Below are 25,302 nucleotides of genomic sequence, written 5' to 3' on the forward strand. Positions count from 1 at the left end.
CAAGAAGAGGGGGGCCTATATACTGGCACAATATGGAGGAGTACTATAGAGAAGAGGGGAAGGAGCACTCTGGGGGCCCTATGTACTGGCATTATTGGGGGGGGGGGGGGGGCTGGGACACAATTACTGTTGGGGGCACTGTAGGAGCACTATTACTACTAAGTGCACTCTGGCACAGAATTACTACTATTGTTGGGATTTTGGGGAGCACTATTACTGTGGAAGCACCCTGGCACAGTATCAGCTTAGCACAGTTATTTTTGGGGGACATTCTGGTTACACCATTAGTGTCAGGGGCACTGTTTGCTGGGTGCAGTTATTTTAGAGCTTTGTGTTCCAATAATTATTGGGGGCACTATCTGTGTGACTAGTATTTTCAGGGGGTTTATCAGTTTATGCATTATAGTTTTGGGGGTGCATGATGGGATGTTGAGAAGGTGGGAGGATGATGGAAAAGTATGAAACTAAGAGGTCTGTCAAACACTGCAGAGAAGAAATGGCTGAAAGAAATCATGGTGGTCTGAATGGAGAAGATAAAGAGAACATCTACTTCAAAGGAGACATCACTGGATGCAAGAGGTATATGGACCTATATTAGGCTACTTTCACAACTGCGTCAGTGATTCTGGCAGGCTGTTCCAGCAGAGAACAGCCTGCCGGAATTCACTGGACCCAGCACTGCAGACTGAACTACAATGGAGTGTGGCAGAGATCCGGCTCAAATCCGCTTTTATGATGTTCGCTCTGTTAGTAAATTTCCCTAGAAACTGCCGTGACACTTTCCAGGGGATTTTTTATTTATTTTTTTTGTTCAGTGCTATGGCTAGACTTCACAGCCCTGTAAATATGTCTAAATATCGATTCAATTAAGGGGTCAGTGGCATTTTATTTTTTTTTCTTCAAAATTTAAAAGGGAATCTGTCACCAGCATAATCACCATTAAACTCAAACTATTGTCTTGTAGCAGTTACTACCTCCTTTCCAGTTGCGCTTCTCTTTACTTGATGCTTGAATTCGATCTCGAAAAAAAATCCACTTTATTCCTTATGCAAATTAGCTAGTAAGGTGCCCAGAGGGGCGTTATTTTAGTTCAAAGGCACCCAAGCCCGCCTCTCGGCTCATACTCTACGCCCCCAGCAGCGCCGTTTCTCCCCCCCCCCCCATACTATACCACTAACAGCAGAGAACCCCCGCCCACCTTTGCCTTCAGCGTCACTGACAAATCTCGCTGCGCTCTTCCAGCAGAGGATGAAACAGTCACTGGGCTCAGCGCATGCCCAGTGAAACATTTAAGGCTGATACCCTCAGTTCCGAACACTGTCTGCGCCTCCACTCTGACGGTTTAACTGAGGGAATCAGCCTCAAAGGTTTCATTTTCTCAAGCTACACTTACTTGGCTCTTGTCTGCACCACAGCGATGGTCTGAGGATGGCATCTGCTGTCCACATAGAACTTCCTTCTCTTGTTTTGCCTATAGAAAGTACACAGAAAAGAGAAATCTTAGTGACAATATTGCCACTAACTGGGGCAGCCCCTCCTTAGAGGCACAGTGGATAGCATCAAAATACAAATGAGGCTTCTGACCTGTGACACAACTGCATTGCTTCAGCTGCAGCCGTTCCTTCATCCAATAAGGATGCATTGGCCACATCCATCCCAGTGATATCACACACCATGGTCTGATAATTCAGTAAGCTCTCAAGTCTGCCCTGGGACACTTCTGGTTGATATGGAGTATACTGTGTTACCCTATAATAAGAAGGCAAGAGTTAAAAAACAAAAAACTGTTTAGCAACATGTCATGGTAGAACATTAGGTCTTACAAAAGGTGATCAGTTGTGATAGGAGGCCTTGTCTAAATAAAAGGGTCACATTGCTTTTATTCTCTGACAAACAAGAGAACATTGGCTTGGGGTCAAAATACATGTTTTTACTACACTGTCGCCTGATGATTTTGTTGTACTGTGAAATGTAACTCATCTTGACTTTCTCACTTAGTACAAGTCAAGTGATCTTGATTTATAAATTGGGTCTAAATATTTTGATCCCTCAAAGCTGAAGTCATTAGTTTTCTCCTCACGTTGCTGGAATTTATTGTCTCAGTTTCCAAGGAGACTGGATTCCAATTGGCATTTTTGGAGTGGCTTCTAACAGAGCCTCTGCTCTTAAAATTTAACACTTTCCTAGCAGCATACTTAGCATTTTGTGACAAAATTGCCATGGGAGTTTTCTGAAAAACAAAACCACACACACCCTTTAAGATTTGAGTAATGATTAGTGTTGGTCGAGCACCAAAGTGCTTGGGTGTTCGAATAAAACACCTCGGTATGGCTCGGGTGCTCTATAGAGCACAATGGAAGTCAATCAACGGGAGAACCCAAGCATTAAACCAGGCACCCCCTGCTCTGAAGAGGGGAGGGTGTCTGGTTCATAGGAAAAGGTCAGAAATTGATGGAAACACTACTGAAATGGTTCGGGAACAGCATGGGGAGGATGTCTGGATGCATCTTGGACTCCCAGGTCACCCCTGGGAACTATGTTGTCCGAATAGTAAGCCACTTTTACAGACTGACAATGCACACAAAAACGAAGATAAAAATTTTAAAAAGGGAAAATTGTTGTTAGGAAACATTTCCTGTATAATTTACTTATATAAAGTGCAAGTGCTGCAAAAAATAACAAGGAAGAGGCACTCCAATACACTATTACACATAAAGGAGGGCATCATACACACCCTTGAAAAATTATGATTGATGGCCTGCTGGTGACCCTCTAACACATTATGGGTGAGGGCAGCCTAATAAGCATGTTGATATGATGGAGGAGGAGTAGGAGGATGAGAAAAGGGAGATTGAACCATATACCCTTTTTAGTAGTGGAAGGGGTGTATGGGAATACAGTGTATTCAATACACCATAAAAGACACATTTAGAGTGCCTTCATGTTCAGCTGCTTTCCTCTGGTGGAGTAGAGAAGTCAGGGGCAATCCAGGCCTTGTTCATTTTTATAAGAGTCAACCGGTCAGCATTTTCAGTTGACAGGTAGATGCACTTATGAGTTATTATGCCCCAGCAGCACTAAATACACACTGACAAAATGCTGGCGGCGGGGGAAGCCAGCACCTCCAAGGCGTAGAGCGCCAGTTCGTGCCATGTGTCCAGCTTGGACACCCAATAAATGTAAGGCACAGAGGGATCACTGAGGACACTGACACAGTCTGCTATGTACTACTTCACCATCTTCCAAAAGGTTTCCCTCCTCGTGACACTAGGCAGCACATCAGGTTCCGGGTGCTGGCGGGGTGTCATAAAACTGTCCCAGGTCTTGGAGAGTGTTGCCCTGCCTCTGTTGGAACTGCTGTGTGTTCCCCTCCTCGGTTGGCGAAGGAACTACGTACTCTGCAGCCAGTGCTGTGAGCTTGAAATTTTTGGAGCAATTTTTCCACAAGGACCTTCTGGTATTGCACCATTTTGCTCGTCCTCTCCACCACAGGAATGAGAGATGAGAAGTTCTTTGTAGTGGGGGGGGGGGGGTCGAGAAGGGTGAACAACCAGTAACCGGTCTTGGCCAAAATGTATACAACGCAAGGGTCACGGGAAAGGCAGCCAGTCAGCCATGTGTGCCAGAGTCCCAACAGTCAAGACTTCGCTGTCCTCATCAGGAGGATGACTCAATCCTCCTCATCCTCCTCTTCTACCCATCCATGCTAAACAGATGAAATGAAACTTCCATGGGTACTACCCTCTGTAGCAGAGGCAACAGTTTCTTGCTCATCCTCCAATTCACGTTGAGAAGACAAACTGAGGGTGGTCTGGCTATCACCCTGTGTACTGTCTGCCCCCATTTCCACATGCAAAGAGTCTGCCTTAATTGTGAGCAGCGAGCGTTTGAGTAGACACAGAAGTGGGATGGTTACGCTGATAATAGCCTTATCGCCGCTCACCATCTATGATTCCTCAAAGTTGTGCAAAACCTCAGGTCAGACATCAATGCCCACTCGTCGCTTGTGAACAGCGGAAGCTGACTGGAAAGGCAACGACCATGTTGCAGCTGGTATTTCTCTACTGCCCTCTGCTGCTCACAAAGCCTGGTCAACATGTAGAACGTAGAGTTCCAGCGTGTGCTCACGTCGCACAACAGTCTGTGAGCTGACAATTGCAAGCGCTGCTGCAGCATTGCCAGACTGGCAGAAGCTGTTGATGACTTGCAGAAATGGGTACACCTTCACCAGTTGCTAATTGGGGTAGGTTTTGAGAAACTGCTGAACCACTAGGTCTAACATGGGATGTGTCTGAGCTTGCCGAGCTCCAAAGCCGCCAAGACACGGCCAATATCAGACACAACCATGCCTGGTTCTAGGTTGAGTGGCGAGAGCCACAGCTCAGTCTGGTCCCTTATCCCCTGCCACAGCTCTGCGGAGGTGTGCCGTTTGTCACCCAAGAATATCAGTTAAAGCACGGCCTGTTGCCGAGTCGTTTCCTGCACCGCCCTGCAAACTGGGACATGAAGCTAGGTATCCTGGATAAGTGTGTTTCTTGTGCTCTGGCAGCAGGCACAGTTTCACGGTGCCCAGGGCCACGGCCTCTGCGTGCACCATTAGCAGCACGGCCACTTCCCCGTCCCTTACTGCTCGCCTTGCAAGCATATATACCATTTAATATGCGCAAGTATGTCACACGTACAGTAGTGCAGGTTTTGTAAGTGTATGCGCAAATAAAGTACAGACTGTCACTGATATTTTTAGGATGTGCACACGTTAAACAGGAGGTATAGCGCAAGCAATGGAGATGTCACCACCGCCTAATAAAAAATTACAGTGAATGAATGTCACTGATATTTAGGATGCACACGTTAAACAGGAGATGTAGCACAGATAATGTCGCTGTCCGCAGAGTCTATGAAAAAAGTACACTGAAAGTCAGATAATTTTAGGATGCGCAAACGTTATACAGGAGGTATAGCGCTAATAAAAAATAAAAAAATAGTAATGGGACAGCTCACTCTATATACACAGATAGGTGCCAATGTCCAAAAATGAATCACCCCTTCAAAGACAGTAAATTTAAATAGTATTGGACCGGCACTCAAACGTGTGGGTTCACGCAAAGAACCAATAGAGTAGAATAGTGCAATTTATTAAAACACAAACATAAAAGCATACAAACACGTAATAGTGGGATGGATGAGATAATGGGTAGACTCATGTATCAAGTTCATAGGATGCAGGTTATTGAAGAAAATGGATAATGTCCTGTACTTATGCAAATAACTAATAGGCGAAATCGATAGCAAACAGTCTCATAGTATGAGGAGTATGATACGCGACACCGAGGTAAGCGCTCTTACATGTGGATACTCAAATTTCATTATAATACATAGTGTGAAAGTGGAATCGTGTATAATATCGCCAATGTCTCATTTTTTATTCCATAGTTCAGGCTTCCTATCCTAGAGTAGTTTGGGATATGTGTGCCTATCTCCAAGGGGGGGGAAATCACAGAGTGCCGATAACACGGCCAGACATGTGATTCCTCATTGGATGAGAGGCACACATCCCAATATTATCTGAATATTGGGATGTGTGCCTCTCATCCAATGAGGAATCACATGTCTGGCCGTGTTATCGGCACTCTGTGATTCCCCCCCCCCCCCCCCCTTGGAGATAGGCACACATACCCCAAACTACTCTAGGATAGGAAGCCTGAACTATGGAATAAAAGATGAGACATTGGTGATATTATACACGATTCCACTTTCACACTATGTATTATAATGAAATTTGAGAATATTCCTTTAATGGATACACATCTTATAAGATTTATGGGATCATGTTCTTTTGTTAATCTGTATGAGTTTTATGATTCACTATAGGGGTGCTCCCCTACTTCTCTATTTCTTTTCACCTTCCAATTTTTATTTTTTATTTTTTTTTAAAGGTAACAATGTTGTAGACCTTTTTCCTTCATCACACAGCCTAATTATAGCATTGTGCAAACAATATACAAAAAACGCACATGAAGATAAAAAAAACGCATAGAAAACACAACTAAACCGCAAGGATCAACTTTTGCTCCAGTCCCTCTTTTGATGACTACCGGAGGGGGTATAAAAGGATATGATGGATTAATGGGGGTAGAGCCACCGAGGAAGGGGAAAGAAGTCCCCCGAAACGCATCTGGGGTGACCCACCCCTGCATCTTTACTACCTGGATACATTAATATTCTTGGATGGGCTGACTACATCAAAATTGGAGTGCTCCAGAGTCCTACACTCCCAGGATCGTGTTAATCAACAACTCGAATACGCAAATTAAAAGGCCGCTCTTGCGATCCCTGATGGAAACCACGTGATAGCCAGTGGTGAGCGAGGACGCCGACGGGGGAAGCAGAGAGACGCTTGGTGCGGTGAGTAGGAGTTTGCGGTATGGAGCCAAGTGCCACCAGTTCTGACACGTCGCCAGTAAGACATCTAGTACCACTTGACCTACCACCTTTATCTAACCACCAGTAACATACCTGGCTAAAATAGTTTTGTTGATAAAATCTACGCTACGTCTATTGAACTGACTCTCGGCATGATTGGACTAATATAGGTCCACTGTGGTCTTCTGTGGATGGATCACCCTTCTCATGCTCAAACCTGGACATTGCTGTAGCAATATATTGCTGTCCACAATCAGATACTCTCAGAATCTAGAGGAGGACTCCTTTATCACAGCCGTTGGATTTTCTTTGCTGCACAGTTAACTAAGGGACTACATACACATTCTTTGGCAGTTTTATTGTGATCTATTTGTCCTTATGTATGTGTTTTGTTACACACTTATCAATGGATATGCATCACTATTAGCAGGAACCGTGATGCTTACAGTTGACCCTATTGGAGCCTATTAGTCTTGAAAACACTTGGAAAGATATTAACGATAGGTTACACGTATGAAATTAGGTCAGAAACAAAGTGAGAAATAACGTGCTTACTTAAAAGAAATTGATACCTTTATTTAATAAATGGGTATGAGCAGGATCAACGATGTGCTCAGATAATATATTTGAAAAGAACCTCCTATTATAGATAGGTAATGAATATATGAATCACTAGAGGGTTGGGGGAAATAGGTAAATCTGTGGGAAATTTTTTCCCCTAGATAACCCTATGGAACTAATGTCCTGAAGCACAGGGATGTCCCCTGATGGTGGAGACACCCTGCCCCCATACCTAAGCCTAGATATGGCCCTAGTGACGCCCTACTTAAAGCTGGATCGGGAAATATTGATCCAGAGGAAAAAAAAAAGAAAAAAAAAGTCTAATATAAAAATATATAATGACACAATCCCAACACGTTTCGACTGCATACAGCAGCTCATCAGGAGGTGATGTAGGTGTAGTAAACGTTATTTCTCACTTTGTTTTTGGAGCCTATTAGTGTCTTATACAGTTTTTTTAACGTAATATTTTTTAACATAGTACTTTATTGTATTAGAAGCATACATTTAATAAATTGTGATCTTTTCATGTGATTCACATAAGTTGAGTGCCAGTCTTATACATTTTTTTTCTATTTTTGTCAATTATCCCTGAGGTTACCTCCTACAAATCTCCCTACCTGCACACTGCATAATATTCTTGTGTGCCGTGACGTCACCGGACCAGAGGGGAGTTAATTAGCGCAGCCCGTTGCTGCCTACTACCCGTGCTCTGAATAATCTCAGTCAGTGCCAGTGACGTTACTGGGCTCCTTGCGAAGCGGAAGAGGCTTCGCTCTCCACAAAGGGGGCCCGATACGTAACTAAGGCTACTTTCATGCATTTTGGGCGGATTAGTCATGGATCTGCAAAAACAGATCTGTTACAATAATACAACCACATGCATCCGTCATAAACAGATTCGTTTGTATTATCTAACAGCCAAAATGGATCAGTCATGAACTCCATTGAAAGTCAATGGGAGACAGATCAGTTTTCTATTGTGCCAGAGAAAACGGATCCGTCACCATTGGCTTACATTGTGTGCCAGGACGGATCAGTTTGGCTCAGTTTCGTCAAGCAGACACCAAAAAGCTGCAGGCAGCGTTTTGGTGTCCGCCTCCAGAGCAGAATGGAGACTGAACTGATGCATTCTGAGCAGATCCTTTCCCATTCAGAATGCATTAGGGCAAAACTGATCCCATGACGGATCTCCCAAATGGAAAGTCAAAACGCCAGTGTGAAAGTAGCCTAACTTGTAGAGAAACCACATTTACTGCGCAGAATTTAGAGATTAGAAAATTGGGCATCAGAAAAGGGAAAAAAAAAAGTAATGTAGACACGCATGTACAATTAAGGAGACTACAGTGTACTTAAGCAAATGTCCCCAATCCCGGACAACCCCATTTGAAGAGGACCTTTTACCACTCCTGATCTTCCCATGTAACAATTCTAGAGCATCTCTTATGACTACGTTGTGCCATTCCTTTATTATTTCTACTAGAAGTTATGAATGAATTGCTAGCAGTCTGCAGTAAGGGTACAGAGGGTGGTAGCCAGTTAGGGGGGGGGGGGGGGGGGGGGGGTACCTGCACAGACTCACTCTATCCAATCAGTGCTGTCATGTTCAGACTGTGCAGGTACACACCCCAACTGGTTACCTCCCCTCTGTACCCTTACTGCAGACTGCTAGCAATTCATTCATAACTTCTAGTAGAAATCATAAAGGAATGGCACGACATGGGTCATAAAAATTACTACATGGGGATTGCATGAAACTATTAAAGCAGGCATGTCAGGAGTGGCGACAGGTCCTCTAAGTACGAGTAATGAACTGACATGACAAATGTGAAAGGAACACACTTACCAGCCTGAATTTTCCAGCAAATTTCTCAAAATGGCTTGGGGCGCTGAACAGTTATAGTACCCCATGCCAATGTAGGACCTCCAAATCTTGTTTTTTGATGCAATGTCATGTATAGTTTCAAGAATTTCATTTTCACCTGGATGTAAACAAAAAATAATAGTAGGTCAATAGCCATTTACAATATTAAAAGGGGCTTTTAATTCAATATCAGATCGGTTTGGGTGCCAGGTATCAGGGCCCTGCCATTCAGCTATATGAAGGGAAGGTGCATGCAGTGTGCACGTGCCGTCTCCCATCTCTCTTCCTGGTTTGACGCAACAGATGTGCAAATCTTTCCATTATAGGTTCTCTGTGCAGCCTACACTCTTCAAAATCATTGATGGAAATCATTTATTAAACACTAACCAAACACTGACTGAGATCAACCCCTTCAAGACCATTTTCGTTTTTGCCTCCCCATGTTCCAAGAGCCATAATTTTATTTTATTTCCTCCCTGTCTTGTATTGGAAAAAAGGGGGGGGGGGGGGGGGGGATTTTGTGGGGGCAATTAGATTTTTATTTTTTTTACCAGCAAGTGTTTTTTGTTTTGACATTACGGCGTTCACCAAGATAAAAATTACAATACATCCTTAGGCCTCATGTACACGGCCGTTGTTTGGGTCCGCATCCGAGCCGACATTTCACTTCAATGGGTCTGCAAAAGATGTGGACAGCACTCCATGTGCTGTCTGCATCTGTTGCTCCATTCAGTGGACCCGCTAAACAAAAAAAATAAAAAAAATGTCCTATTCTTGTCCGCGCTTTGCGGACAATAGGAATTTATATTGAAGGCTGTCCATGCCATTCCGCTCGGACGCCATCCGTGTTTTGAGGATCCGCGATTTGCAGAACGCAAAACACCATGGTCGTGTGCATGCGGCCTTATTCTGTGGGTAATACGATTACAGCAATACCAGATTTGTATAGTTTTTGTTTTACTAAAAAAAAAATGAAAAACCAACATTTCTTTTTATTTCTATTATCTGACAGGTCATAACTTTAAATTTCCATTTACAGAGCTATATGAGGGCTTGTTTTTGGCAGAACTGTAGTTATTAGTACTATACCGATTTCAAGTCTGCTTCAGAAGTTGCATGTTACTTCTTTGAAGCAGATTTTCATCTGTAATCCTCCATTGAAGCAAATGGAGAATGGCTAAAATAGCTTGTGGTCTTTTACATGTTTTGGTCAGTGTTTACATGGCCAAAAACATTGTTCAAAGTGAGACCCACCTACTGATCTGCTACTGTTTGTTGCAAGGATATTTAAAGAGGACCTTTTACCGTTCCTGACATGCCCATTTTAATAGTTTCATGCATCCCATGTAATAACAATTCTGGATCATCTATTCTTATGGCTCCATGTTGTACCATTCCTCTATTACTTCTACTAGAAGTTATGAATTGCCATTAGCCTGCAGTAAGGGTACTGAGTGGAGTTAACCAGTTTGGGGGGGGGGGGGGCAGGGTGTACCTGTACAGACTGAACATGACAGCACTGATTGGATACAGTGAGTCTGTGCAGGTACACACCCCCCCAACTGGCTACCACCCTCTGTACCCTTACTGCAGACTGCTAGCAATTCATTCATACCTTCTAGTAGAAATAAATATGGAATTGCACAACATAGACATAAGAGATGCTCCAGAATTATTACATGGGGAATGTATGTAGCTACTAACAGGCATGTCAGGAGATCATCATTAAGAAAAAGCTACAGAACCCCTTTAAAATCCGGCAGGCTGTACCAGCAATGAATGGCCTGACGCATTGCGTTGCATTCTGACACCATTAACTAATGGGGACCGAAGGAGATTCGCCAATAACCTGAGAATTGGCCAGACGAAGACTGCTGAAGCTAGTCTCAGTAGTCATTTCCCTTTATTACCTATAATGTAATATTACTTGTTAATTTACTGAGAAAGTTAGTTAAAGGGGTATTCCTATCTTGGACATTGGGCCCATATCCTAGCAATATGCCTCCAATGTCTGATAGGGGCAGGCCCCACAGCTATACTTAGAAAAAAGAGCCCGCAAAGTTCTGGAGGGTACACCCTGCATGTGCAGCCGTCTGCCATTCCTATGGGAGCTCCGAAAACAGCCGAGCGAGGGCTCCACTATTTCAGTCAGCCCATAGAAGTGAATGGAATGGTGGCCGCGCTTGCACAGCACCCTATTCATTTTAATGGTACTTCCAAAAATATCCAAGTGTTCCGCTCAAATGGAGGGCAGCCTGGTGTGCGGCTACCCTCTGGCACTTTGTGCGCTCGGTTGTAAGTATAGGTGCAGGTCCCAGGGTGAGACCCGCACCTATCAGACATTGGGGTCATATCCTAGTGATATGCACTTAACATCCAAGATGGGAATACCCTTTAATGCATAAAAATCCTTATTGCTCAGTGTCAGGTGACCACCACTGCATTTGTTTTACCACATCTAAAAGCAGATTGCAGTGCAATGAGCAGGTTCATAAAGAACACACCAGCTGAGATAACATGGACAGGAAAAGATACGGCCGGAAAAAGCGGGATACATTTAGCACAGTTCAATGTCAACAGGTATATGATTCCACAACATAGCTGAGAACTTCTATTTACAGTATGCACTTATCTACAGCACAAAGTAACAAGGGCAACCCTCTTAGTATCTATAGGTTCAAGCTGACCGCTACTTTGTAACCCCCTTTAGGACCAAGCCATTTTTCCCCTTAGGATACTTTCACACTTCTGTTGTTTTCCAGTAACTATGGTGATCCAGCAGAGGATTTCAAGGGGGGGGGGGGGGCAACAAAAAACAAGTGTAAGTCAATAGTAACAGATAGGGGCCTAAAAATAAAGGCTCCGTCACCCATTGACAGATCAGTTTTTTTGCGCTTACATATTTATTTTTATGTCCTGAACATGATTATGGGGGGGGGGGGGAAGCAGCCATCTTGCCCAAGCTGTTAAAAGCATAAAAAAAATAAAAATAAACACTCTACCGCAGCCACATGGGCCATAGAGTCAAGGTCTATGGGACAGCACTCTAAGCATGCTCTTACCTGTGCAGAGGTCCTTTTACAAGAAAAGATCAGACAAAGTAAAAAAATTAAAAAAAGCTAACCGTTTGCATATGGATTTCCAGATCCAGCAGGCAGTTCCGGCAACAGAAGTCTACAACACATTGAGCTGAACCATGAGCAAGAAGGACTAGTAACATACTGTCCCATCTAGAGAACCCCGTTAATACCCGGAAATAATTTCTATGTCTGTTTTTACAGTATTTTTTTTTTTTTGGGGGGGGGGTTGCTTAATGATGTGATTCATCCTCCACCACAATAAGTGCCTGGTCCTGAGCTATTAAATATTGGCACAGTAGACTTGTTTGTTTCATGCATGACTCTTACACAAGAAAGCACATGTATGCGAAGTTTCGCCATGCTTTTTACTGGAAATCGCATTATCTGACTCAGTACCTGATTATTTGTGCTATGAAAATATTTCTTGTTAAAGAGCTGCAACCAACTTTGTCGTCGAGCTTGTGACATCCTAACAGGGCATTTGCTAAACCCCTTTGTAATGCTTCTATTCAAAAAGTATTTTTTTCACCAAATTCTACAGAACAAAATTTCAAGAAATGTTTATTTGCTCCATCATCTATTTCTGAAGTTCTAAATATCCAGCTGTAAGGCCGATTCTTACCATCTCTGTATACACATTTACTTCCAGCATCTGTTTAATGGCATGAGCAGGGTTAAAATTCACAGACACGTTTTCTGTACTAGGTTGTGCTGGCAGACAAAGGTCTCTCCTCCAGTTTAGACTGGTTTCATCAGAAATACAAAAAACAATCCATATACATTATAGAAGGCAAGTTGCTGTGGAACCATTTCTGTTTAGATTTACACACATAGTAACCAAAAATATCCGTTATTTTACCAGTTTGCGTAGTATAGCTGCCATGGTAAGAACCTGGTTATCATGAGCTCTAAACTCCACATTAGTAACTACTGGCAAAAAAATAAATATAAAACTAAAATCTACGGGGAGATTTAGAAAGACTGACGCCTGCCCTGATCCCCTGTGCAACTGTGCGTTTATTAATAGGTCCTCTTGATAAATTAGGCACATCTCTGGACCTGTGTACACCAGAAACGTAGACGTGTTACCTCTCCGGACAGGTCTATTTTATTAAAGGGCTTCTGTCACCCCCCCACGTCTGCGTTCAAAATCTCGCGCCTGCGCCGTACCGGTCTTCAGTCGGCGCAGGCCACTCCTTCCTCAATGAGCCGAGAGAGCGTCCTCCTATCAGTGCGCCTGCGCCGACTGAAGACCGGTACGGTGCAGGCGCGAGATTTTGAACGCAGACAGGGCCAGCCAGAAGACGAGCGCGTTCGCTGGCCCCGTCAATCAACATGAGGAGGGGGCGTCATTATGAAAGGAGGATGCGGCTGCTACCAGCAAGTAGCCGCCCTACTTGCTGGTAGAGAGGTAAATTACATATTATAAAAGTCTGTTTTTTGAAGAAACTACTGAACGAAAATGAGTAAGAGCCCTATATATTGATCGCAGCATAAGGATTTTAAGGAGCCAAAAAATAATAATATGACTTTAGGGGGGTGACAAAAGCCCTTTAACCACTTGCATGTAAATTCTGGAGCATCTATTAAAACTAAAGTGTGCCATACATCTGTTATTATTTCTACTAGAAGTTACGAATGAATTGCCAGCAGCTTGCAGTAAGGCCCCTTTCACACGGGCGAGTTCTCCACACGGGTGCAATGCACGAGGTGAACGCATTGCACCTGCACTGAATCCGGACCCATTCACTTCAATGGGGCTGTGCAGATGAGCAGCGATTGCAACGCACAAGTGATGCGGGATGTGAAAAATTGCAGCATGTTCTATATTCTGTGTTTTACTCACGCAAAGCAGGCCCCATAGAAATGAATTGACTTGCGGATGCTATGTGATTGTCACACATGGTTGCTAAGAGATGTTAGTAAATTGATTAAAGACATGGTTATCAAGGAAAATAAACGCCTCAAGCAACATTTTAGTAAGCACTGTATTAAGAATGTGATTTTCCTTCCTAACCATGACTTTATTCAAACTACGGACATTTCAATGGGGCCGGAGCAGACCTCCGGCGGCACGCGTGCCCTACCGGCCACACGGATCCGGCAGGCTGTTCACCCGCCGAAACTAGCCCAAGCCACTTCTCACCATTTTAGAAAAGTGCTAAGTCACAAATTATAGAGCAAACATTACGTGTGCCATAATTTGAGACTTTTGTTAACTCCCCCCCCCCCCCCCTCCCCCCTTATAGGCTAGTATTCCCAGTCACTGCCATGTCTTCTCATTAAGAAAGCTTATTCTCAGCTCAGCGCCCACTGGCATTGGGCTAATCCAATCAGAGCACTGTCAGATCTAGTCAGCTTGGGTCTCCTCAGACATAAATGAGACTGCATAGAAGCGTACTTAAATGATGCACTGCCAGTAGAATCCAAGACAACCCCCTTAGAGGTCAATAATAAAATCAGATTTAAAAGGGGCATTCCCGTCACAGACAATGAGGGCATAACGCTAGGACCCGCACCTATCAGAAAATGGGGGCATATCCTAGAGATATGCCCCCATTCTAGGCGATGGCAAAACCCCTTTAATACAAGGAAAGATTTACTTATGTAAACCTAGACCGTTGTCTAGACGTGGACCATATTTATCACAGGGGTTCAGACTGGATGAGGAATCTGGTGCAGGGAAAGACAACTTTGAAACAATGGGGGGGGGGAATTAATCAAAACTCATGTAAAGGATATCTGGCTTAGTTGCCCACAGCAACCTGATACCACCTTCCATTGTCCAAAGGAACTCCAAAGGAAAACCATAACAGCCAGTTTTCGATAAATCTCTCCCAATGTGGTATATTAGGCCACGCCTCCTTCTCAAAGCCACACCCCTCTCCTGTTAGGGGCAGATCAGGTCTCCAAGTTCCACCATCATTTCTTGCGATTTACACCAAAAATCAAGGTGCATTCCTAAATGTGGGCCAATATTCTGACCACCACATTAGGCCAGTTGCACACAAGCGTATTATGGATGTATTTATGATCCAATTTACAGACCAGAACTCCCAGCACCTTAGGGATCTGGATGCTGCGAGTTCTAGTCAGTAAACCTGTGGTCAGCTGGGACATACATCTGTCATACAGACCTGTGACCACAGCCTTAAGGTCCATTCACATGTCCGCAAGTGTTTTGCAAATTGCGGATCCGCAAAACACAGATGCAGGCCATGTGCGTTCCGCATTTTTCAGACCGCACTATAATAGAAATACCTTTTCTTGTCCGCAAAATGCGGAACAGACATGGCCTGCGTCAGTGTTTTGCGGATCCGCAAAGCACTTGCGGACATGTGAATGGACCCTAAGGCTGTAGTCACATGTCTGTATGACAGATGTATGTCCCAGGTGACCACAGGTTTACTGACCAGAACTCGCAGCATCCAGATCCCTGGGGTGCTGTGAGTTCAGGTCTGTAAATTAGATCATAAGAATGCAGACAAGAAAAGGACATGTATTTTTTTTTTTGCGGGGCTGCAAAACGGAAGTGCGGATGTGGACAGCTGTCGCATCTTTTGCGGCCACATTGAAAATGAATGGATCCGCACCCGTTCTGCAAAATTGCAGAAAGGATGCGGACATGTGAATGGACCCTTACCAATATTGTGGTATCATTGTGTAGGTATCTGAGGGTCACGTCCATCTTTCATTCAGTTAATCTGAAACCCCTTCTCATTTTGACCAGTTTGCCTACACTGTGACTAATAGGGAGGGATAATGCCAGTCTTTGGCACCTGCACTGAATCCCGACCCATTCATTTCTTTGGGGCTGTTCACATGAGCGGTGATTTTCACGCATCACTTGTGAGTTGCGTGAAAAATTGCAGCATGCTCTATAGTGTGCGTTTTTCACGTAACACAGGCCCCATAGAAATGAATGGGGTTGTGTGAAAATCGCAAGCAAGTGAGGATGCGGTGCAATTTTCACGCACGGTTGCTAGGAGAAGATCGGGATGGAGACCCGATCATTATTATTTTCCCTTATAACATGGTTATAAAGGGAAAATAATAGCATTCTGAATACAGAATGCATAGTAAAATAGGGCTGGAGGGGTTTATTTTTTTTTAAAATAATTTAACTCCCCTTAATCCACTTGATCACGTTGCCGGCATCTCTTCCGTCTTCTTTCTTTGCTGTGTGCAGGAACAGGACCTGTGGTGACGTCACTCCGGTCATCACATGATCCATCACCATGGTAAAAGACCCACAGGTCCTGTTCCTGCACACAGCAAAGAAAGAAGACAGAAGCGATGCCGGCAGCGCGATCAAGTGGATTAAGGGGAGTTAAATTATTTTTTTTAACCCCTCCATCCCTATTTTACTATGCATTCTGTATTCAGAATGCTATTTTCCCTTATAACCATGTTATAAGGGAAAATACAATCTACAGAACACTGATCCCAAACATCTGTGAAGAAGTTCGGGTACCAAACATGCGTGATTTTTCTCAAGCGCGTGCAAAACGCATTACAATGTTTTTCCTCACGCGCGTGCAAAACGCATTACAACATACCCGCAACGCCCATCTGAAAGAGGCCTAAAACTCCTTGTTGCACCTACTTCAAGCTTTTAATTCTCCTAGGTAGAGAACATCGCTAAAGGGTTGTCCCATTAAGAAAGTTTATCCCCCACTTCTCCGCACAGCAGAAAGCTCCATACACTGCAGAGGCCATGCCGGGGGACTGTAGCGAGCTGGAACAGATCATGGAGATTCCTGCTGACACCCTTATCTGCTGTATTGGTGGGGGTGGGGATGCTGACTGTCAGAGCCCCAATGTCTAAGGATGGATCATTAATATATGTAAGAGTTAGATAATACCTGAAGTTACCTGATGCTTCTATAGACCTTACACTAGCAGAGTACACAGATTGCGAGCCCCATTGGCGACAGGTATTCATCTAACAGTACATCACATGAAAACGCAAACCTTACAGGCAGCATCCTGATGAAGCTGCTGCGGCGAAACCTGGGTCGAGCGGTGTTCTAACTACGGAGATTTTATTCTGTTTTATGCCTTTGTGAGTATAATAAAATCTATTACCATTGGTGGACCTTCACTATGTGCCTGAACCTTTATATCTACAGAGGGGTGGTTTTGTGACCGAGATTATCCTCCTGTGGAACCTCGCTGTTTGGCATCACCAAAAAGCTGTTGTATCCTATCCTGATCAAGACTTTCGAATTACAGCCAAGTGAGGCAGCGTGATTTGAACAAGCTTACAGACAGCACGATTAAAAAAAAAAATAAAAAAAAATTGCCAATATTGACATCTAAATAGCAATTTCTCATACAGAAAAATAAAATAAAAAACTGTAAAAACCAGACACAAAAGGCATAAGTCCAATGTGGTAATCTCCAGGTTCAGACTCGCTGTGCTTCTGCATCCCACTGATGTCATCCTGAGCCAGCCAGATTGAACTGGTCACAAACTAAGCTAAATAGGTTTAAAGTTTGCACTCCAGCTGCAATGTGCTTCCTATACAATTACACGGGAGAGGAATGAGCAGCGGGGGACAAGTCTGATGGAGGAAGACAGCAGGAAGCGACAATTAGCCCGAAGTAACGCGTCTCAGCTATTTAAAGGGAGGCTACAATGAAAATAAACTACTTTATTATCTTTACTTAAAATCAAGGGGACCACACTTGTAATCATCTATAAGAAATACAATGCCATAGTTAGGAGCGGCTATGGTACTCCCTGCTGATCTCGCCGAGTACCTATATCAATATACTGACAATGTTTGATATTAGAAGCAGCACATGATCCTCTCTGCTGATCCAGCCGGGTACCTATAACAATGTACTAACACTGTTGCGTACTGGGTTGGGATGCAGACTATATAGTATCCTATCGGTAAATACTGCCCTCACCCTCAGTATGAACCAGTACCCGCCTTCTATCCTACAAACGCCCCCATATCATGACCAAAGTCCCTCACCACTGACTAACAGAAATACATCATAAACGTGTTTCTGGTTAAAGAACCTCATCAGGAGCCCCATCACTAACTGCCAGGGTTGCCTAGTGCTGGGAGCGCTGCCATATGTGAGCGGTGGCGTGCTCACTTTTAGGTTTGTCTGTAGTGATATAGGCAACACTGGCAGATACACTGATAGCGCTCCTGATGAGGTTCTTTAACCAGAAACACGTTGAGCCAGGGTCTAACTGCAGCCAGTAGTAAAAAAGTTTAATGCAAGACAATTTTCCCAGGGACCGGGTGAAGGGGGGGGGGGGCTTTTATTTTTTTCTGTTACAGCACTCACCACAGAGGAATTTTTTTTTATATTTTAATAGTTTGGACTTTGACGTGGCAATGTGTTTTATGGTTTATATATTTTAGATGTAAAATTTAGAAAGGGAGTGATTTATACTTAATGTTTGTTTTTTACTTTTTATTTAACAATTTCTCCCCTTAGGGGCTAGAACCTGGGATCTTTTAACCCCTTGTCCTATTCACCCTGATAGAGCTCTATTAGGGTGAATAGGATCTCACACTCTCCCTGCTGCCCTGTGCAGAGTACACACAGCAGCAGGGAGATTACCATGGTAACCGATCGGAGCCCCAGGATTACACTGCTGGGGCTCCGATCAGAAGCTGCCACTGATGGGGAGGAGAGGAGGGGACCCTGTGGCCACTGCTACTAACGATTTTAATACTGGTGTGTGTGTGTGTGTGTGTGTGTGTGTGTGTGTGTGTGTGTGTGGGGGGGGGGCTGCACTGCGCCACCAATGATAAATAACCTTTAATACAGATACAAGAGGCAGAATCACATAGCCGGCACCCGACCTCTGAAAGAGAGCTGGGATCAGCGGCAGTTAACCCCTTAGGTGCCGCATCCACCTCCTGTATCTGTAAGAGGACCTTTCATGGGTCCATACTTTATTAACCAAGTAGCAGGACATGTAGAGCAGCACCCAATGATCTCCCTGCACTTATTTCTGGGCGCCGCTCCGTTCACTCTGTATGCCAAGTAGCAGCATCAGAACACCAGGGAGGAGACATCAGCTTCTCTCCCTGGCTGTAGCGCTGTTCAATCGCAGCGCGTCACAGCCAGGGAGAGGGAGAGTTTTTTTTTTCTCCCTGGCTGACATTCTGTGCTGCGATTGGACAGCGCTACAGCCAGGGAGAAGGAACGCCCAGGGAGAGAAGCTGATGTATCCTCCCTGGTGTTCCCATCCCGGTACTTAGCATACAGTGCGGGAGAATGTAACGGGGGCCACAGCAGCACAATGGAGCGGCGCCCAGGAATAATAGTAAGTGCAGGGAGATCACTGGGCGCCGCTCTACATGTCCTGCTACTTAGTTAAAGGGGTTCTGCACTTTCATTTAACTGATGATGTATCCTCTGGATAGATCATCAGCTTCTGATCGGCGGGGGTCCGACACCCGGGTCCCCCGCCGATCAGCTGTTTGAGAAGGCAGCGGCGCTCCAGCAGCGCCGCGGCCTTCTCACTGTTTACCACCGGCCCGACTAGTATCAACTAGCGTGGGCGCGGCTAAGCTCCATTCAAGTGAACAGAGCTTAGCCGCGAACACGCTAGTTGATACTAGTCATGACGTCAGTGGGCTGGCGGCCCGGCAGTAAACAGTGAGAAGGCCGCGGCGCTGCTGGAGCGCCGCTGCCTTCTCAAACAGCTGATCAGCGGGGGTCCCGGGTTCGGACCCCTGCCGATGAGAAGCTGATGATCTATCCAGAGGATACATCATCAGTTAAATGAAAGTGCAGAACCCCTTTAATAAAGGCCGGACCCATGAAAGGTCCTCTGGTTAATCATCATTGCTGGCACAGTGGCCACAGTCCCTCCCCTCCTCATTGATGGCAGTGGCTGGCCGGAATCACACTTGGAAGGAACGCTCTCCTTCCTTACTGCTGTACGTCCGCACTGTGTGTGATGTGCGCGTCAAGAGAGTGCATGCGCCTGGCGTCTCCGCTCCTCTGTACTGCCGCGGCCCGGCAAACAATTTTCCTGGGCCGCAGCCCGGCGGTTAGGGATTGCTGCACTTAACAGTCACAATGTATGCAAACTGAAGACAAAGGACTGCGAGCTCAAAACAATCACTGCCATCTCCATTATTGATGGTGGAGATGGACATCAGATTGATTAGCTCAGCACATTGTTCGCTAGGTAGTTAAGATTTAGGGATAAACATACATGACTAATTGGCCTCCCCCTCACCAGACTCTACTCTCTCCAATCTATCATGAACTCAGAAGCCAGGCTCACCTATCTGTCTAACCACTACGCTGACGCCTCCCTTCCTGTACCAATCATTGCACTGGTTGCTGTACAGGATTCAATGTAAACTTCTCATTCTAATTACCCACAAAGCTCTCCACAGTGCTGCACCCTCTACATCTCTTCCCTCCTTTCTGTCTCCCATCTTACCCATGCTTTCCATTCAACTAATGACTTCTGACCAACAACCATCGTAATGCAAACCTCTCACTCCCGTCTCCTGAGCTGCACCAGGTCTCTGGAACCACTGACCCCAAGCCATTAGGTTAATTCACATCATCCAGTTATAGACTCTCCTAAAAACACATTTGTAGGATGGACTACTGCATTCCCTAATCTCCTTCTCCATTCCACTTCAAACTTATCCTTCAAAGTCTGATCCATCATTCAGCTACATCCACCACAGAAGCTCTAAAGATATTGGCTGCTGACTCATACAGCTTGATATTGTTAAAGTGATGACAACATCTACTCTATTGTGTTAAGATATCTCGACCATCGAACAAATCAAGCAGTTGTTACCTTGTATCACACACTTATTTCCTCAGATTGTAAGCTCTTGTGAGAAGGTCCCTTGTTCCTCTGGTTTCAGTTGTTGCCATGTTATTTATGACTCTGGTTGTACGTGAATCCCTGATTGTAAAGCTTATCATTATGAACACAATGGACCGCACCAAGTCCTTCAACCCAAGCACACAGGAATCCACTAGGAGGTTGTGACAGTATAAAAAAAGAATGCCATCCTTAAAAACAATTATATCTGCACTTTGTAACGAGCCCCAGCAACTATACAGCAATAGGAAAGTCCATAAATACCAGAAGAAAGGGGGGGGGGGGGGGGGACGCTACTGGGTACAAGCTATGCTGAGGACATTCAGTACAGAAACCAGCTAAACAAAAGGATTTAGTCCGAAACTCAATAATAGGTCAGCAGGAACAAACAGAGCACTGTCAGGGGTCACTTGACCTAACACTATTTAGCCACATATCTGGATTAATTGCTAAGCAACTGTGATCTTACGTGGGAGAAGGACCAGAGACAGCACTTCATTTCAGAAAAGATCTTCACCTCGGTAGAACATAAGTCCTTCATGAATCGTGTGTTCTAATGCTACTATACGAACCGTACAGAGGATAACTGTCTGATCGACTGGGGTCCAAGCCAATCATAAGAATCATTCTGAGCTCAGAAGCCCAGCAGGTGGTCCTACCATCTCTGTATGCAAACTCATACAGGGGAGGCCATCAATCAAGACCACAAAACAAAAAATATTAGATGCAGACAAAAATATATAAGTTTGTGAGCATGAGCCCTAAAGGATATGACAGGTTCCCTTTAATGAGGTTTTCCAGGTGTTTTATTGATGGCCAATCTTTAGGTGATCTAATCAGCTCTTTTAAGAGGCCATTGGATAGCAGCTCAGCCCCATTAGCTTGAATGGGACTGAGCTGCGACAGGCCATGTGACCAATCAGCATGATGTCACTGACCTAGGAATAGGCCACAGTATTCACCGGAGGTCCCCGCTCCTATACACACCTGATCAGTAGGGGTGGCTGGGTGACAGACCACCACCAGTCAGATACTGATGGACCATCCTGTAAATAGGTCATCAGTAAGAACACCACAAACACTTATCATCCAGTTAAAAGAAGAAATGTCACAGCAGAACAGATATATGGACGGTACAGCAACAATTCAGACTTGCCCCTTCTCAGCATGGCCGCGGCTTTAAGCTGCTGCTCGGTGACCCTCAGCGCTGGCTCTCACTGAAATGAATGGGAAGTAGAAAGGACGCACCTGATGGTGGGTTTTCAGTGAAATTTCAGAGTGGTGGTCTAGTCCAAAATTCTGGCATGACGAGTGTTCCGTGTTCCATACCCCCCCCCCCCCCCCAAGGATGCCATGAGGTGTTCCATACCCCCCCCCCCCCAAGGATGCCATGACGAGTGTTCCATACCCCCCCCCCCCAAGGATGCCATGACGAGTGTTCCATACCCCCCCCCCCCCAAGGATGCCATGACGAGTGTTCCATACCCCCCCCCCCCCAAGGATGCCATGACGAGTGTTCCATACCCCCCCCCCCCCCAAGGATGCCATGACGAGTGTTCCATACCCCCCCCCCCCCCCAAGGATGCCATGACGAGTGTTCCATACCCCCCCCCCCCCCAAGGATGCCATGACGAGTGTTCCATACCCCCCCCCCCCAAGGATGCCATGACGAGTGTTCCATACCCCCCCCCCCCAAGGATGCCATGACGAGTGTTCCATACCCCCCCCCCCCAAGGATGCCATGACGAGTGTTCCATACCACCCCCCCAAGGATGCCATGACGAGTGTTCCATACCACCCCCCCCCCCCCCAAGGATGCCATGACGAGTGTTCCATACCACCCCCCCCCCCCAAGGATGCCATGACGAGTGTTCCATACCCCCCCCCCCAAGGATGCCATGACGAGTGTTCCATACCCCCCCCCCCAAGGATGCCATGACGAGTGTTCCATACCACCCCCCCCAAGGATGCCATGACGAGTGTTCCATACCCCCCCCCCAAGGATGCCATGACGAGTGTTCCATACCCCCCCCCCCCCCCCAAGGATGCCATGACGAGTGTTCCATACCCCCCCCCCCCCAAGGATGCCATGACGAGTGTTCCATACCCCCCCCCCCCCAAGGATGCCATGACGAGTGTTCCATACCCCCCCCCCCAAGGATGCCATGACGAGTGTTCCATACCCCCCCCCCAAGGATGCCATGACGAGTGTTCCATACCCCCCCCCCAAGGATGCCATGACGAGTGTTCCATACCACCCCCCCCAAGGATGCCATGACGAGTGTTCCATACCCCCCCCCCCCCCAAGGATGCCATGACGAGTGTTCCATACCCCCCCCCCCCCCCAAGGATGCCATGACGAGTGTTCCATACCCCCCCCCCCCAAGGATGCCATGACGAGTGTTCCATACCCCCCCCCCCCCCCCCAAGGATGCCATGACGAGTGTTCCATACCCCCCCAAGGATGCCATGACGAGTGTTCCATCCCCCCCCCAAGGATGCCATGACGAGTGTTCCATACCCCCCCAAGGATGCCATGACGAGTGTTCCATACCCCCCCAAGGATGCCATGACGAGTGTTCCATACCCCCCCCAAGGATGCCATGACGAGTGTTCCATACCCCCCCCCAAGGATGCCATGACGAGTGTTCCATACCCCCCCCCCAAGGATGCCCCCCACCATTTGTATTTCAAGGGGATACTTTGCACATTCAGCAAGGTCTTTGACAAGGGATGTAGAAAAATTATGAGATGTGGGCATCAGGATTTAACTTACAGACTTGGTCATCCATTTTCAAGGGTCTTAACAGTCGAATGCTTGCGGGGACTGTCTGATCAATCAGCTCATCAATGCTCTGATAGGAAGAAAAAAAATAAAATTATATGAGACCTTCTATTATACTCAGTTTAATAATGAAATACCAATCAGTCGAATAACTGGAAAAACTATGCACAGATGAAACTGAAGAGGTATACCCACAGGGTGCCAAGGGAGGGGTCAATGGTAGAGAAGCCTGTAGGGCATACAATGCATCACTGGTGACTGGATTCCCTTTGTATCTGTAGTAAAGTAAGGAACCGCACTCAGTTCAAAAAGGTGTCACCGGTGCCAATGAAGGCCGTTATCCAAGTAATGAAATATTGAGGCACTCCGGTTGGAAGTTTTGCAATTCAAGTATATAGTTTTATTTCATATTTTTTGCAGAAAATATGAAATAAAACTATATACTTGAATTGCAAAACTTCCAACCGGAGTGCCTCAATATTTCATTACTTGGATTCCCTCTGTATACCCACAGGGTGCCAAGGGAGGGGCCAACAGTAAAGACGCCTGTAGGGCATGCACTGGTGACTGGAGTCCCTCCGTATACAGTAGCCTCAGGCTTCATTCACACGTCCGCAAATGGGTCCGCAATTTTGCGGAACGGGTGCGGACCCATTCATTTTCTATGGGGACGGAATGGATGCGGACAGCACACAGTGTGCTGTCAGCATCCGCATTTTCGGAGCGCGGCCCCGATCTTCAGGTCCGCAAAAGATAGAACATGTCCTATTCTTGTCCGCAGCTTGCGTACAAGAATAGGCATTTCTATAGGGGTGCCGGGCGGGTGTGTTGCGGATCCGCAATTTGCAGAATGGAGCCTTAGGGCTGAACATTCCTCGGTATGGAGGCACAGCATCCAGAACTGCCTGGATAGAACCAGTTTAAAGCGAATGAGGCTGGAGAGGGATGTGTGACATCACAGGGTTAACCCCAATAAAGAGCTTAGGATGGATAATACAATCATTGTCTATTAGGAGCTGTGAGAGGGGGTGATCGGAGCAGACTGGGGTGGCTGATACCAGAGAATACTAGAGGACAGGCTAGAAGAAGCCACTCACCTCTAGCCCCAGAGCTTGGAGCATCTCCCTCTTCTCCTTGTCTCCAGGTCCGATGTGCCTCTCGGAGAAGTCATCGTGCCTGGGGAAGAGCAGCTCGATCTGCCTCCGGGAGGACGCCGCTGGCACCCGGCTACTGCTGCTCCTGGATGCCCCTTGGATGAGGTGCCAGGCGGCTCTCCTGTGGCAGCCAAGCTTCACCGAGCGGCACAGCAGCCCCCAGGATCTCGTGCAGCTCTGCATGGCGGGAGCACCGGATGCCTGCCTCACACTTCACAAGAAAGTTGCAGTGTGTCGATCACCTGCGCATCACTTTGTACTGATGTACCAGCCGCACATGGCCACGCCCCCTCGTTATGTCCGTCCTCGCCAATCAGCTTGGCGACAGCAGCTGACGTGGAGCCAAGCCCCCGTTACCGGAGTGGTGCGAGCTGGAAAGTGCGTGGCTTGCAGAACGCCCGTCCGGCCAACACGTGCTGATATAACACCCGTCTACTCCCACTGCCCCATAGGACGGCAGGACCAACTCCCCGCACCGGACTCTGCTCCTCTCCGCCCAGCAGTCAGTGCGTGCTCCACATGGCTGGTCTGTGCCTCAGCACTCTTCTACTTTCCTCAGAAGTCACCCCACACAAAGGGCGAGCAGTGAGTGACAC

General features: G+C 46.1%; 1 protein-coding gene across 1 annotated transcript in view; it reads right to left on the reverse strand.

Annotated features, from left to right (window-relative positions):
* The window catches only part of GLDC (glycine decarboxylase), a 48,296-nt gene extending 23,338 nt beyond the window's left edge, over window positions 1-24,958 (reverse strand). Inside the window, exons 1-5 of the mRNA XM_040417150.1 lie at window positions 24,650-24,958; window positions 23,544-23,622; window positions 8,831-8,966; window positions 1,585-1,749; window positions 1,394-1,471 (exon numbers count right to left, since the gene is read on the reverse strand). Coding sequence (XP_040273084.1) covers window positions 1,394-1,471; window positions 1,585-1,749; window positions 8,831-8,966; window positions 23,544-23,622; window positions 24,650-24,889 — 698 coding nt within the window. The 5' untranslated portion in view covers window positions 24,890-24,958. The remainder of the gene's footprint in view (window positions 1-1,393; window positions 1,472-1,584; window positions 1,750-8,830; window positions 8,967-23,543; window positions 23,623-24,649) is intronic.
* Window positions 24,959-25,302: the final 344 nt, after the last annotated feature.

This window comes from Bufo bufo, chromosome 2 (assembly GCF_905171765.1).
Source record: "Bufo bufo chromosome 2, aBufBuf1.1, whole genome shotgun sequence".
Lineage (NCBI taxonomy): Eukaryota > Metazoa > Chordata > Amphibia > Anura > Bufonidae > Bufo > Bufo bufo.